Source organism: Acanthochromis polyacanthus, chromosome 12, assembly GCF_021347895.1.
Source record: "Acanthochromis polyacanthus isolate Apoly-LR-REF ecotype Palm Island chromosome 12, KAUST_Apoly_ChrSc, whole genome shotgun sequence".
Lineage (NCBI taxonomy): Eukaryota > Metazoa > Chordata > Actinopteri > Pomacentridae > Acanthochromis > Acanthochromis polyacanthus.
In genome coordinates this window covers 39,626,680-39,640,301 of record NC_067124.1, presented here as the reverse complement: position 1 = coordinate 39,640,301, position 13,622 = coordinate 39,626,680, and the positions used below count along the sequence as shown (strand labels likewise).

Genomic DNA, 13,622 nt, shown 5'->3' with positions numbered 1-13,622 from the left:
GACTCGTGCTTGTTTTCTATCTCTCTTTTGGACAATTTTGTCTCTTTTCGGTCATTTCGAGTCATATTTTTGTGTTTGCATGAGACAGCTTTGTCTCATAGTGGTCATCTTATTTTTGACATTTTCTCTCTCATTTGTGTAATTTTGTGTCTCTATTTCTAGTTTTGTTTCCTGTTTTATTTTGGTCATTTCGCATCTCATTTTGGTTGTTTTCTGTTCCTTTTGGACAGTTTTGTCCGTTTTTGATCATTTAGTGTCACATTTTTGTTGTTTTGTGTTTGTGTGGGACCATTTTTTCTCTTATTGGTCATTTTGTGTCAAAATATTCTTGTTTTGGGTTGGTTTCTGTTTAATTTTGATCATTTTATGAGAATATTTTGTTGTTTTGTGTTGTTTTTTTCTATTCTTTTGTTAATATACATTTTTTAGGACAGTTTTGTCTCTTTTTGGTCATTTTCTATCTAATTTCTCCAGTTTTGTGTTTTTTGTTTCATTTTGGTCATTTTGTGTCAAATTTTTGTTGTTTTGTGTGTTTTCTTGACAGATTTGTCTCTTTTTGGTCATCTAGTGTCTTATTTTGGATATTTTCTGTCTCATTTGTATCATTTTGTGTCTATATTTTGTGTTTTATTTTGATCATTTGGTGTTTCATTTTGGTTGCTTTCTGTCTGTATGAATAGTTTTTTCGATTACTGGTCACTTTTTGTCTAATTTTTCTCGTTTTGTGTTGGTTTCTGTTTCATCTTGGTCATTTTGTGTCTCATTTTACAGTCAGCGGTGACTTATGACGGACAAACAGCCAGGACCAAAATAAAACAGGGAGAGAGGAAGTCAGTGACACTGGAAGTCAGATAAGATCACATTAACTCTTAAAATAAAAATTAAAAAACACCAAAATCACAACTCTCATGAGCCAGAAACAAAGAAATCCTCAGATGTTCCGACAGTGCCTGAACTAATCACATGTGAGGTGTTTCATCTGAGAAATGAACCAAATCTGAGCTTAAAATCTGAATATTTCATCAAAATCACTTCATTCTACGTGTCTCATTTTTAAAAGAAACTAAGGCTTTCCACCAGATTCTAGAAGAAAATAAACATTCTGTGTAACTTTTAAACCCTGACTGACTCAGCTGTGACAACAGAGTTTAAAAAGAGTTTAAAAACTTACAAAAAAATTTAAATCTAAATTACATATAAATTTATCCAAACTGACCATGAGAGGAAAAATCAAACCCACCCATTTAGTTCTCATATTTCCTATTTTGTGCCTGTTTTCTGTCATTATATTTCTCTTTTATTTTGCATCTCGTTTTTCTCATTTTCGGTTCTGTACAAAGATGTTTCTCCATGCTGAATGGATCTCCAAAAACCCGCTTCTCTGTTCACTGTTTCTGTGCCATGCTGACTTTACTTTATTCATCCAGTAGCTTTGGTTTTTGGGCAACAGAGACTGAGAGGAAAGTCAAAGCTACTGGATGAATAAAAACAACAGAGAGAGGAAACTGTCTCAGAGACAGAAAATGACAAGCCTAGCCATGCTACACCCATGTTTCTGACGGCACAAGGGTCTAGGGCCGCTCGACAGGGAGGGAGGCGGGTTAAAAGGTTGTCTATCAAATCCCTCTGCAGCAATTGGGTAGGTATACAACCAATCAACGCAACGAATAGGCTGACAGAGTTCCGAGAGCACCGGCAGATTGTGGCTAAGTCCCATTAGCTTCCCAACCAGCGGAGCCAACTGGTATATTAAGGATTTGCCATATCCCGTCGGCATAAGTCCTAATACGTCTTTCTTCTCAATGAAACACTTCAGTGCCGTCCTTTGTTTATCTTTCAAGTTGAATTTTAGCTTCAAATCTTTAAGGGCTGTGGCCAAAGCCGAGTCGAAAGATAACTGTTTATTGTGCGCCGGTTGTTTCTGTCAGAATCGTCGCGCCTCTGTCGTCACTTCGTTACGCCCGCCTTCTGACTCTACACTTCATGGTGATTGGTCCGGCCAGTTTTAGGAGCATCCAGCCTCGAGCCTTATGGAGGGTAACTAGACCCACCCTGGCAGAGAATTAAATTCGTTGCCGTGGGTTGTCTAGCGCGGCTAGGCTAGAAAATGACATGAATGAGACAGAAAACAAATAAAACCAAGACAAGAAACGACTAGGGCTGGACCCGAATATCTGAATATTCATTTGCTACGGCGGTATCCGGATATTAATTTTGGTATTAATATTCACCTCCCCGGGTCGGACGTTACCGGGCGGAACAAATATGCGGCGTTACTGTCTTCCCTTCGCCTTCGGCCCACTTGGGCTCACCCTGCCGTGTTCTTCAGCTCATCTCTGCTCCTCCATTCATGTTTCTTACCACCACCCGAATGGCCGGGTGGCTGCCGACTCTGACGTCACGCTTCACTTCATTGCATAAACACAAGACAAGATGCTGAAGACCTCCACTGTTTGGGAATTCTTCAGTTTAGCTGAAGACAAAACGAAGGCAAAATTTGGACCCGGGAGACCAGACGAACGGATCTGAATATTCGGGCCGTCTCCTCCACAAGGAACCCCACCTCCACCCCCCGTCGGACGTTAGGGGGCGGAACGAATATTCGGATATTCGTCTTTAATAGGCCCGAATATTCAGAGGCCTGAAAACACTATTCAGGCCAGCCCGAGAAACAACAATAACAAGACACAAAACTGAGATGACGAGAGAGACTGAGAAGAAAACAGAACCTGCTGGATGAATAAAATAAACGCATCATGGCTCAGAAACAGTGAACAGAGGAGCAGGAGAAAACATGGTGAAACATCTTTCTACAGATGATGAGCAGAGAGGAAAAGTCTGGAGATAGAAAAACATCTAGAAGATGAGGAGACAACATTTACACCCCCTGTCAAAAGTTTTGAGACACGTTCTTATTTATCTGAATGAGAAAGTGTCTCAAAACTTTTGACAGGGGGTGTATACAGCAGGATAAAGAGATTTTAAGACGCAGATTTGGTTCATTTTCCTGATGGAACTACAGATAGCACACGATGCGATCGAGGACCAGGTGAAAGTTGAACAGCTGCAGATTTTTCTTCTGTTTTTACCATTTGTAGCTGATAAATGGGGTTCTAAACTTTGGTGATATTTTTTAAAAGAAAACATGTCTTTCTTTAAAAATGAAGTAATTATCTATAATATGTGGAGCCTCTAATAAATAAAGATATTTTTCTTTTTTCTTCAGCATTTTAAGCGTCAGCTACACAGCAGACGGTGCTGAAGGAAAATGTTTAACACGTCCTGGTTTCTTCAACTTTTGCTCAATTTTTTAAATTAATACTGAAAGAAGTTTAGGTTTGTCTTATTTTTTCCCCTGATGTCTGTCATTCTGAACGTGTCCTACTGATGTTTTTATGCGTTAATTTTAGGTTTCTTAATTTTATTTGCAAATGTTTTTAGCATTAAATAATCAAAGAAATCCAGAAGTGTATTTTTTTTTGTCTGATTTCTGTTGCATCCCACAGAAGACTTTTCTGAGTTCTCTCTCCTTCATGTTTGTGTTTTTTGTTCACATTATATTGAAAAATGAGCCACAGGGAGGGACAATGAGGCAGAAAAGGAGTTCATGTAGAAGCTGCGATACTTTCAGATGTAAACGGGATTAAAGGGACTCGGCACTGACTTGACAGAGATTGCACTCGGCCAGCGACCTCCCAGTTTGGCGAAGTGTTTCCGGGGCGAGTTGATCCACAAACCCACCGGGAAGTGAAGCTTTCTGAAGCGAGGACTTCCAGACCCCTCCATCTGGACACAAAACACAGATTACTGAGAAAGAAGGTCCAGATATTTAGGATGTGTGTCAGCGATGAACAATAAAACAATGGAGTGAAGTCAGCGAGCAGAGGATCAACAGGATACCTTCAGCAGGTTGTCAACAAGCTGAAGGCAGCAGGAGGAGGCCGTCCGCCCCCACAAACAGCTCCGACAGGAAGCTGTTAGCGGGACTCGGGTCCAGCTGTCGCGGTGAAACGGGGAAAAACCCACTCAAAGGTCACCGCCTGTCCGCTGTGGAAATTACCACCACAGTTTGGCTTTCTGTTACCTCCACTGACAATCTGAGGCTGACAGGGAATCACTGTGGAAAACTACCGACAATCTGCAGCAGGCCGCCTCTAAACAGAGCCGCAGAAAACCTGGTTTTAACGAGCTCCTGCAGTGGATAAATACATCTCAGAAAAATAAATAAAAATAAATAAAAACACAACAGAAAACCTGGTTTTAACGAGCTCCTGCACTGGATAAATATATCACAGAAAAATAAATAAAAACACAACAGAAAACCCGGTTTTAACGAGCCCCTGCACTGGATAAATACATCTCAGAAAAATAAATAATAAATAAATAAAAACACAACAGAAAACCTGGTTTTAACGAGGTCCTGCACTGGATAAATATATCACAGAAAAACAAATAAAAACACAACAGAAAACCTGGTTTTAACGAGCTCCTGCACTGGATAAATACATCTCAGAAAAATAAATAAAAAATAAATAAAAACACAACAGAAAACCTGGTTTTAACGAGCTCCTGCACTGGATAAATACATCTCAGAAAAATAAATAAAAATAAATAAAAAAAACAACAGAAAACCTGGTTTTAACGAGCTCCTGCACTGGATAAATATATCACAGAAAAACAAATAAAAACACAACTGAAAACCTGGTTTTAACGAGCTCCTGCACTGGATAAATACATCTCAGAAAAATAAATAAAAATAAATAAAAACACAACTGAAAACCTGGTTTTAACGAGCTCCTGCACTGGATAAATACATCACAGAAAAATAAATAAAAATAAATAAAAACACAACTGAAAACCCGGTTTTAACGAGGTCCTGCACTGGATAAATACATCTCAGAAAAATAAATAAAAATAAATAAAAAGCAACAGAAAACCTGGTTTTAATGAGGTCCTGCACTGGATATATAAATCTCAGAAAAATAAATAAAAACACAACTGAAAATCTGGTTTAAATGAGCTCCTGCACTGCATAAATAAATCTCATAAAAAATAGACATTATTCAGAATCACTATTTTTTTCTGTGATTCTTTAAATAAAAAAAAAAACAGCTAAATTGACCATTTTTACATTTTAATAAAAAGCAATTTAAAAAGCAATATTTTGATTTATTTAAATACAGCAAATGTTGTGTAATTTTTTAAAGTAAAAATATTTATAATTTTACAGTCTTTAATTTACATATTTCTTTCAAATAACGATACTTTTGTTTATTTAAGTACAGTAAAAAATAATGTAATTTTACTGTCACACATTGTAAAAGACTGAATTACTATTTGGAAAATTATATATTTTCATTGTGGAAATTTTGTATTAACTTTTAATTTTTGAAATTTTTTTATGTGATTTTTGTAATTTAACCCAACACTTAAATTTACTTTATTTAAAATCAGTTTAAAAAAATTGTAATTTTATTGTCATACATTACAAAAAAACTAACACAAAGCATATTAGCTTTTGTAAAAATAAACATTTTAATGTGGACAGTGTTTAATTTAGTTAATATGGTATTTTTTATATTTTTGTCTGTGCTTTTATTAGTTGTTATTTTTAATATTTCAATATTCATTCTACTTTTTTTTCATTCAAATTACAATATTTATTGCTTATTTAAATATAGCAAATCGTATAATTTTATTGTCAAACACTGCAAAAGAAGGAATAAATATTTTTTTAATCAAATTTTTCTGATGTGAACATTTTTTATTATTTATTATGGTTTTCTCATTGTAAACAAATAAATTAAATTAGCCAGAATCTGGAAAATAAAATTCTGTGATCTCACTAGAGGTCAGTAATTTATTTATTTATTTGTATAGCACTTTTCATGCAGAACAACACAAAGTGCTTCACAAGAATTAAAAACAAAGAAGACAATAAATAAATACAATTAAAAATAGAAATAAAAATAAAAAGCTAATTTAACTAACTGGGGAAAATCTGTAAAATATTTTTTTTTTTTAAATGGGAAAAATATTCTTTCAAATCAATGAAAACAATGAATTACCACTAGTAAAAATGTTTGTTTTTTTTTTTTTACAGTTTCTGCTTTTTATTTCCCCCTCCTTTTTTGTGTAATGCTTTTCGTGTAAATCAGGATTTTTCTTCTCTGATTTTTCTTCCTGTCATTTAGTTTTTTTCCCTCCAGTTTACTCTCCTGGAGCTCTGTAGGGTTTTTAAATACTCCAAACATGGTAGAAGAACACTTTAAAGTCTTCTTTTTTGAATAAAAACTCACCCACAGTTGCTTCTGATCCCTTGGCAGCGTTTCCTGATTCTTCTTTCCTCCTGAATTCAGACACTTTAAATGACGACTCTTTTCTTCTCCTCACAGTTAAAATCCATTTCTTAAGGCCTCAGATCCTGAACCAGCAGCATCTTTAACTCGAACTTTCCTTGGGTTTTCTCTGGTTTTTCTGTCCGACTGAACCACATCTGCTCTCTGGGTCTATAGATAGAGAAACAGGCCCATTGTTCTGCGTGACAGAATTTCCTTCCTCTGCTTTGGACAACACCTATATCCTGACTGGGAGAGAGAGGGACCCAACGCTGGAAAGTGAGGGAAGGGTAAATTTATTCACTGTATGGCTGTTTCAGGCCTTGTGGGGTAATATTATGGACTTTTAACCAACACCAGAACCATCTTACACCAGTCCTCAGATCACAACACTGACTTCCTGTTAGTCAAAGGATAGAGTTGAGAATCTTACTTCTAGTCTACAAAGCACTGAATGGAGTGGAGCCAAAGTCCACCGTCTGTCCAAAATAAAAGTCATAGGGGGCGGCGTGGCTCAGTGGGTAGAGTGGCCGTCTTGTAACCGGAAGGTTGCTGGTTCGATACTTGGCCTGTCAAGGTGTCCCTGAGCAAGACACCTAACCCCTAATTGCTCCTGATGGGTTGTGGTTAGCACCTTGCATGGCAGCTTCCACCATCAGTGGGTGAATGTGACTTATCTTGTAGAGCGCTTTGGGTACCTTGCAGGTATAGTAAAGCGCTATATAAATACAGACCATTTCTTAAACAACCGTGTTGGAAGACATATCCTGTGGTCATGGAAAGGATGTTAATTTGTCAAATTATCCTCACTGATCAGTGGTTTTCTTGGAGCTACAGCTGTTTAGTCCCAATCCTTTGAGTTCCCTTCATGTGGAAAAGTTCTTACTTTCACTATTAAACAGCCGTGAGTTCTACTGTTGGTTTCCTACTATCATCTAAGAGTTTGTTCCTCTAAGATGGTTCTCCACTATCCTTAAGGTTTTAATAATGCGTTGGACGGTTCTTAACCTGATTTTAGTCGTTTCATCTCCTTAGTTGTTTTCTTTGCTCGATGCAGTCCAATAGTTTGACCCTTGTGAGACAGATTAACATCCTTTCCATGACCACAGGATATGTCTTCCAACTTTTAAGAAATGAGAAGCTCCTCACTGCATCAGCTAGGGTTAAAGAAGTTGTTTCATCACTGCAGTAATTATCCAATGGAAGGATCTGAACTATTTGCTTTGTTAAATCCAAGTGACGACTGTTTTTTATTCTATCACTAATCAGTCTGGATGTCTAGATTTAAGTCTATTTAGGTTAAAAAGGAATCTATTAAAGATTCTGCTGAAGATCGATTCTGTTTACATCAGTGCTGTGATTTCTAAAGAGAAAGACTCGAGGTGAAGTTTAGCTGGAAAGAGGACAAAGGAAACGAAGCCATCGAGGCAGGAAGGAGACACCTGTGACCTCTGACCTGGACGTCGGCAGGAGGAAGGAGGACGGAGACGTCACAGATTCAGGGAATCCATCCTCCGTAGTCCTCAGACGGATCAGCAAGACGGAAACCATTTCATCGACTCCACAATCCTGCAGAAGAGAACACAGTTTTATGAAAAATTGAGAAATTTGCAGTGTAAGAGCAGCAGAGGGGAGAGAGTGCAGGAAACATCACTAAAAATAAAGAAAAAGCATACACAATTCTTGATTCTTCCATGTGTGGATCTTCAGATTTTGCACAGCTTCCTCAGGATGTTGAGAATAAGGATATTCCAGATATATACTGTAAGTGCATTTTATTTTGAAAAGCCAGCATTCATCATTGTAGATTTTTCATGCAATTTTTAAAAAATATTTCGGAAAAACCGTACAACGAATCTCTATCAGACATCAGAGCATGATATTCCTGATCAAGCTGCACGTTTTGATGTCTAAGTTTATGTTTTTTCTTAAATACTGGAGGTCAGTAGTGTTGCATATTAAAGATTAAACCCTACAAAACTGATATGAAATATTTGTTTTTCTTACTAGAATACATTTTAAGTCTGAGACCCGACAATATTATTAACTATATGGAAAATAACTAATCCACTAATATAGCTAAATCTCTACATTAGGGGTGTCCAACATGAGGCCCGTGGTCCAAAAGTGGTCCTCCAGAGGGTCCAATCCGGCCCTCAAAGTGAAAAAATTACAGAAAAGACATTAACTGCAGATTGTAAATTAGTAAAACTATAAATTTAAAAACATTTCTAGACCATGACAAGTTGTTTTGATCAGAAAGTAAAATACTAGATTGTTCTTTTTTGTCATTTTGTCTCCTTTTGTAATATTTTGCCTTTTGCTATTTTTGTCGTCATTTTGTGTCTCGTTTTTGTTATTTTTTGTCTTTTTTCTGACTTTTGATACTCGTCTCATGTTTCCGTTGAAAGTTATGATTTTACAAAAAAAATAAAATTAAACACAAAAACCAAACAAATTTAAACTTCTACTGGATCCGTCTTGGACTAAATTCATATGTATGTGGATGTTTTGTGTTTCTTGTTTGATTAAAATGTTAATATTGGACAGTTTTATATGCTGAACCTTTCAATGACCCAAACACAGACTGAGGCCCCATCCACACGAAGACAAAACGCTTTACAGTTTCAGAAACGATTGACATAAAGACACATGCCAGACCTCTAGGGGCGCTGTAACGATATGACGGAAACACACGCAAACAGAAGAAAAAACAGTGGGCATGCGCACTTGCGGCAAAAGTTGTAAACAGAGACCAAGCCAGTGTGTATCCATAAAGTGCCGTAATGTGTCCTCGATAATTGTTTTTTCAACTCGGTGGTGATTGAGAAGAAGGAGATTTTGCTGCAACAGGGATAGTAGGGTCACTAGCTTCATCAGCACATTTGCTACACTGTACATCGCCATTTTTGTTGTCGTTGCCGCGTGTGGCGCATGCGTGTCAATGAAGTTATGAAACTGCGCATGCGTGTCAATAAAGATACGAAACTATGACGCAAGAGTATCTGAAAAGTAGCGGAGAGCCAGTAAACACGGAGCTGCGTATACGGCGTTTAAAAATGTTTCCACTCTGGAACCTGGTTTCAAAAATGATCGTTTACAGACCCCCAAAACGCCGTCTTCGTGTGGATGATACGCAGATTCAGCAAGAAACTTCTGCGTTTAGACCTCGTTTTGTCTTCGTGTGGATGGGGCCTCAGAGTTTAAAGTTTTACCTGAAACGGAGTCATGGCTTTAACTGACCAGCTGAGCTCAATTAGATGAGTCACTTTAAAGGAGAATATTATACAATCACCTGTTTTAGATTTTTCATTAATTCACATCACCTTGTAGAAATATGTTTTCCCTTTGACATTAAAGACTCTGGTTTTGTAAATAATTTTTAATTAAAAAGTCAAATCAAACTGAAGGAGAAACTTTCTAGTCGAGGTTCTTTGTTTCGGCGTATTTGCCCTTTTAGTCGAGTGGAAGTCATCAAACTCATGACTCAAGTTGGATTGGATCCCTCAGACCACAAGTAAATTCACCTGTCATGCTGAAACCGCTGAACTCTCGAGTTTCCAGAATAAAATCCTTTGATGACACATTTCCTTTAAACTCGGTTGGCAGAGACTTTCTGGATGTGACAGTCATCGCGTCATTGGTTCCCTCGACTCCTTTTCCTGTCATTTTCTCCTTCTTCCTTTGGTTTGTCCTGGTTTTTCTCATGTTTCCACCTGTTCCTCTTCACCTGACACACCTGAGATCCGTCTACTGATCGACCAGCTGCACTAATTAAACTAAAAACCACCTGAATACTTCGTCTACCTCCCTCTGTTCACTATGTCTGGTCATTTCAGAACTGGAGGAAATTTGGACTTTAAAATGTTTGAAAAATAAACCTCCTCAGATGTAAATGACAAAAACAAGACATAAAATGACATGAATGAGATGGAAAAAGACAAAATGAAACAACAGAAATTCTCTAATTATGCATGAATATGATGAGCTGTTATCTTTTTATTTCATGTCTCATTTTTGTCCTTTTGTGTCTTGTCATTTTGTGTCTCAGTTTTGCTGTTTTTTGTCGTTTTAGACATTTTGTGTCTCGTTTTTGTTGTTTTGTTTTGCCATAATGTGTCTCATTTTTGTTTTTTGTGTCTTGTTTTTGTAAGTTTCTGTCTCGTTTTTGTCATTGTGCGTCTCGGTTTTGTCATTTTGTGTCTTGTTCTTGATGTTTTGTGTCTTGCTTTGCCGCTTTGTGTATCATTTTTGTCATTCTGTGTCTTGTTTTTGTCGTTTCGTGTCGTTTTTGTCCGTCTCTCGTGTTTTTGTCATCAACATCATCAAACAGTTCTCCTAAAGAACGGGCAGAGCAAAGCTATGTCCTCTCTTCTATTCTCCATCTTTTCATCCCATTGTCAGCCTTGATTGAATGTCTCTCTCTACCTCATATTATCAGGATCAGACTCATTCTTTTTCCTGTTTTCCATCAGTCAGTTTGTCCTCTTGGTCAGCAGTAACAGCTAACGAAATATCTAGCTTCTACTGCTGAGAAAAAGATCACATTAGCATGGATTAGCAACCCTGTTAATGTGATTAGAGTAGGGTTAGCAAACAACACAGAAAACATGGAATAAAAATGCTACCATTGATGTGTAAGCTGAACCAATCAAGACTTTGATAGTTTATTACCTATTATTGATCAATATGGAGCAGAAAACTGGAAAAGAGAAGGTTTATTTTTCAAAAAAATTAAGCCCAAATGTCCTCCAGTTCGGGAATGATCCATATCTCATTAACTAAACCTCTGACCTTCATCTGTAACCAGCTGTTTATTCACCGTTTCCGGTGATATTTGGTCTCATTTTGGCTGCAAAACTAAAAACAACAATAATTTAGACGACAGAAAACGCTCTTACCATCTCAACAATATCAATAGAACTGATTTTAAACCCTGAAATGTGCAGTTTGACACCGGAGGGAACTGAGCTGTTATTGTGATGCGTTCCCCGTTTCCCAGCAGCCCCCGCGCTCCGGACCGGAAGGACATCTTTGTGGAGAGGACATAACAAGCGGCTCCAAGGTTAGCTGAGGTAACTCCGATTTATTGCTATAATCGGTTAAATTAAAGAGTCTCCTTTCAGTCTCTACGGTACTTCAATTCCAATTTAACTCCACGAGCAGCAAGCGGTACCGAATTTGTCCGCTAACTGTCGGATTCGGACAGTTACCAGCTAAGTTAGCAGCCGAGCTAACAGCTAGGTTAACACCTAAGCTAATGGCTAAGCCAACAGCTGAGCTAACTGCTTGCTCAGATGTCACACTAACTGGAGCTAAAGCAGTGTCATCAGTTTTTATCTAACAGATTAATTAGAATTAAACTTTTTATTATCTTTGCTAAACGTTCTGATTGAAAATCACGCCTTAAACTGTAAACAAAGCTGAGCTATACACGCCCTTGTAGCCTCTTAACATGCTAACCACCGTGTAGCTAACCTTACTGATGCTGCTGTGAGGTTTTAGTGTTTTAATAAACCTATCAGCTGTAAATGAATAAATTCTACGTGTTGTTATTTTCAGTATCCTGTGACAGAACCCCGTAAACATGGCTGAGACCATCGATGACAAGATCAAGAACTACCGGACTGCGCCCTTCGACGCCCGGTTCCCCAACACCAACCAGACCCGCAACTGCTTCCAGAACTACCTGGGTGAGGATCAATAAGTGATAATCAATCAATACAGAGGCAAGAAATAAACACAGAGGGACAGGTTTAGTTTGACACGTCAAGTAGAGCTGCAACGATTAATAAACTAGTAAATTGAGTTTGCTTCGTCATTCAGAAGTGTTAAAAACCAAAAAAATCCCAATAAATGTTTTATATCTCATTATTAACTCCATTAATAAACATTTATATCAACATGTAGTGCAGTGGTGTTCTTTACCTGTTATAGTTTAGGGTGAAATGAGGGTAATTCAGTCTATTTTTTTGTTAAAAATGCACGTTAAGACATTTTTGAAAGCACATTTTCAAGACCTGGATATAAACTATAAGAGTTCTGCTGTTTGGTGAAGCTAAACACAGAAACCTTTCTCAGGTGTTTTAGTAATAGAAGCTTTAATATGTTGCTGATTAAGTGAACAACCAGAATAAGCTGCGAGTTTGTGGACATTCTGGTTCTGATCTTCAGGTGTCTTTGGTTTCTGTGATGAATGTCGACCTCTGAACTCTCCTCTTATTTTCTGCCTCAGACTTCCACCGGTGCAACAAAGCTCTGTCGGCCCGAGACCAGGACGTGTCCCCCTGTGAGTGGTACCAGAGGGTCTACAAGAGCCTCTGCCCCACCAGCTGGGTGAGTCCAGGAAGCTCAGAAATGAAACAAGTGATTGGATTTTAGCAGTGATGCAGCTTATAGTCTGGATCCACAGATTTGTTAAAGATTTCTGTATCATTGCCAGATAGTGGCATGGCATCACTGTAACCATGACAACAAGTGAACACTACATCAGCTGATTGTGATCCTGCTACAAATCCACCACTGAGGACTCATCAGGATTTATCCATCAGAAATGATCCAAGGAACAGCTGATTAAATTGTGGGAGTGTTTCTGAGTCCCATCAATTCCCGCCGCTCGCTACATATTTAGGTCACGTGATTCAGTATCTGTACATAATGTACACATGCAGAACACACGCCTGTGCTCAACACATCATTTTGTTTGTGGGTACATCTGTATTGAATGATTTCTGATCAGTAACTAATAAACAAATGCTGTATTTCTGACATGTGGGGGAATGAACAGCCTTGGAGGACTTGTTCTCTCTGAGTGCTTTTCTTTTTGTAATTTAATGGTTTTAAAACAATTTTGATCTTAAATCGACCAACTGTTCAGCTCCACACGTAAAGCTTCTGTCAAACATGAACTTCCACTCTGATGACTTCTGGATGTAAATAAATCTGCTGACATTTGAGCTGGTTTCTGGTTAGAACTGACGTTTTCTCTGCCGTGTTTCCTTCAGGTCGGTAAATGGGACGAGCAGATAGAGAACGGAAGCTTCCCCGGAAAGATCTGAAGCCGGCGGCCGCTTCCAGTTTGGATGTTTTGTTACCAGAACCCTCCCTGTGCCTAAAGGTCATCATCAGAACGGCTCACAGTCCGTCATCGTTACTGCTCATAACTTAAAAGTACTTACGTTTAAACACGCACAACTTTTCCCATGTTGAGGTCTGAAGTTTGTCTCCTGTTGGTTTCAATTATTCTGAATACAGAGCAGAAGAATTAAAGACATTCTTTATCAA

General features: G+C 37.9%; 2 protein-coding genes across 4 annotated transcripts in view; one reads left to right on the top strand and one right to left on the bottom strand.

The window, feature by feature from the left end:
• rasip1 (Ras interacting protein 1) overlaps window positions 1–11,333 on the bottom strand; it is a 26,046-nt gene extending 14,713 nt beyond the window's left edge. Inside the window, exons 1-4 of one of the 2 annotated variants that reach the window (XM_051956706.1) lie at window positions 11,240–11,333; window positions 7,795–7,907; window positions 6,300–6,509; window positions 3,665–3,786 (exon numbers count right to left, since the gene is read on the bottom strand). In XM_051956706.1, coding sequence (XP_051812666.1) covers window positions 3,665–3,786 — 122 coding nt within the window. In that variant the 5' untranslated portion in view covers window positions 6,300–6,509; window positions 7,795–7,907; window positions 11,240–11,333. Of the gene's footprint in view, window positions 1–3,664; window positions 3,787–6,299; window positions 6,510–7,794; window positions 7,908–9,865; window positions 11,200–11,239 lie in introns of those variants that run through there. The other variant, XM_051956705.1, reaches the window with a different exon arrangement.
• LOC110955941 (cytochrome c oxidase subunit 6B1) lies at window positions 11,293–13,622 on the top strand. 2 transcript variants are annotated; one of them, XM_022201131.2, is made up of 4 exons: window positions 11,293–11,413; window positions 11,901–12,031; window positions 12,574–12,674; window positions 13,343–13,622. In XM_022201131.2, the coding sequence occupies exons 2-4, from the start codon at window positions 11,926–11,928 to the stop codon at window positions 13,394–13,396; spliced, it is 261 nt and encodes an 86-aa protein (XP_022056823.1). In that variant the 5' UTR covers window positions 11,293–11,413; window positions 11,901–11,925; the 3' UTR covers window positions 13,397–13,622. The 2 variants fall into 2 exon arrangements, with proteins under 2 accessions (XP_022056823.1, XP_022056824.1); XM_022201132.2 differs by having other exon boundaries at window positions 11,294–11,403.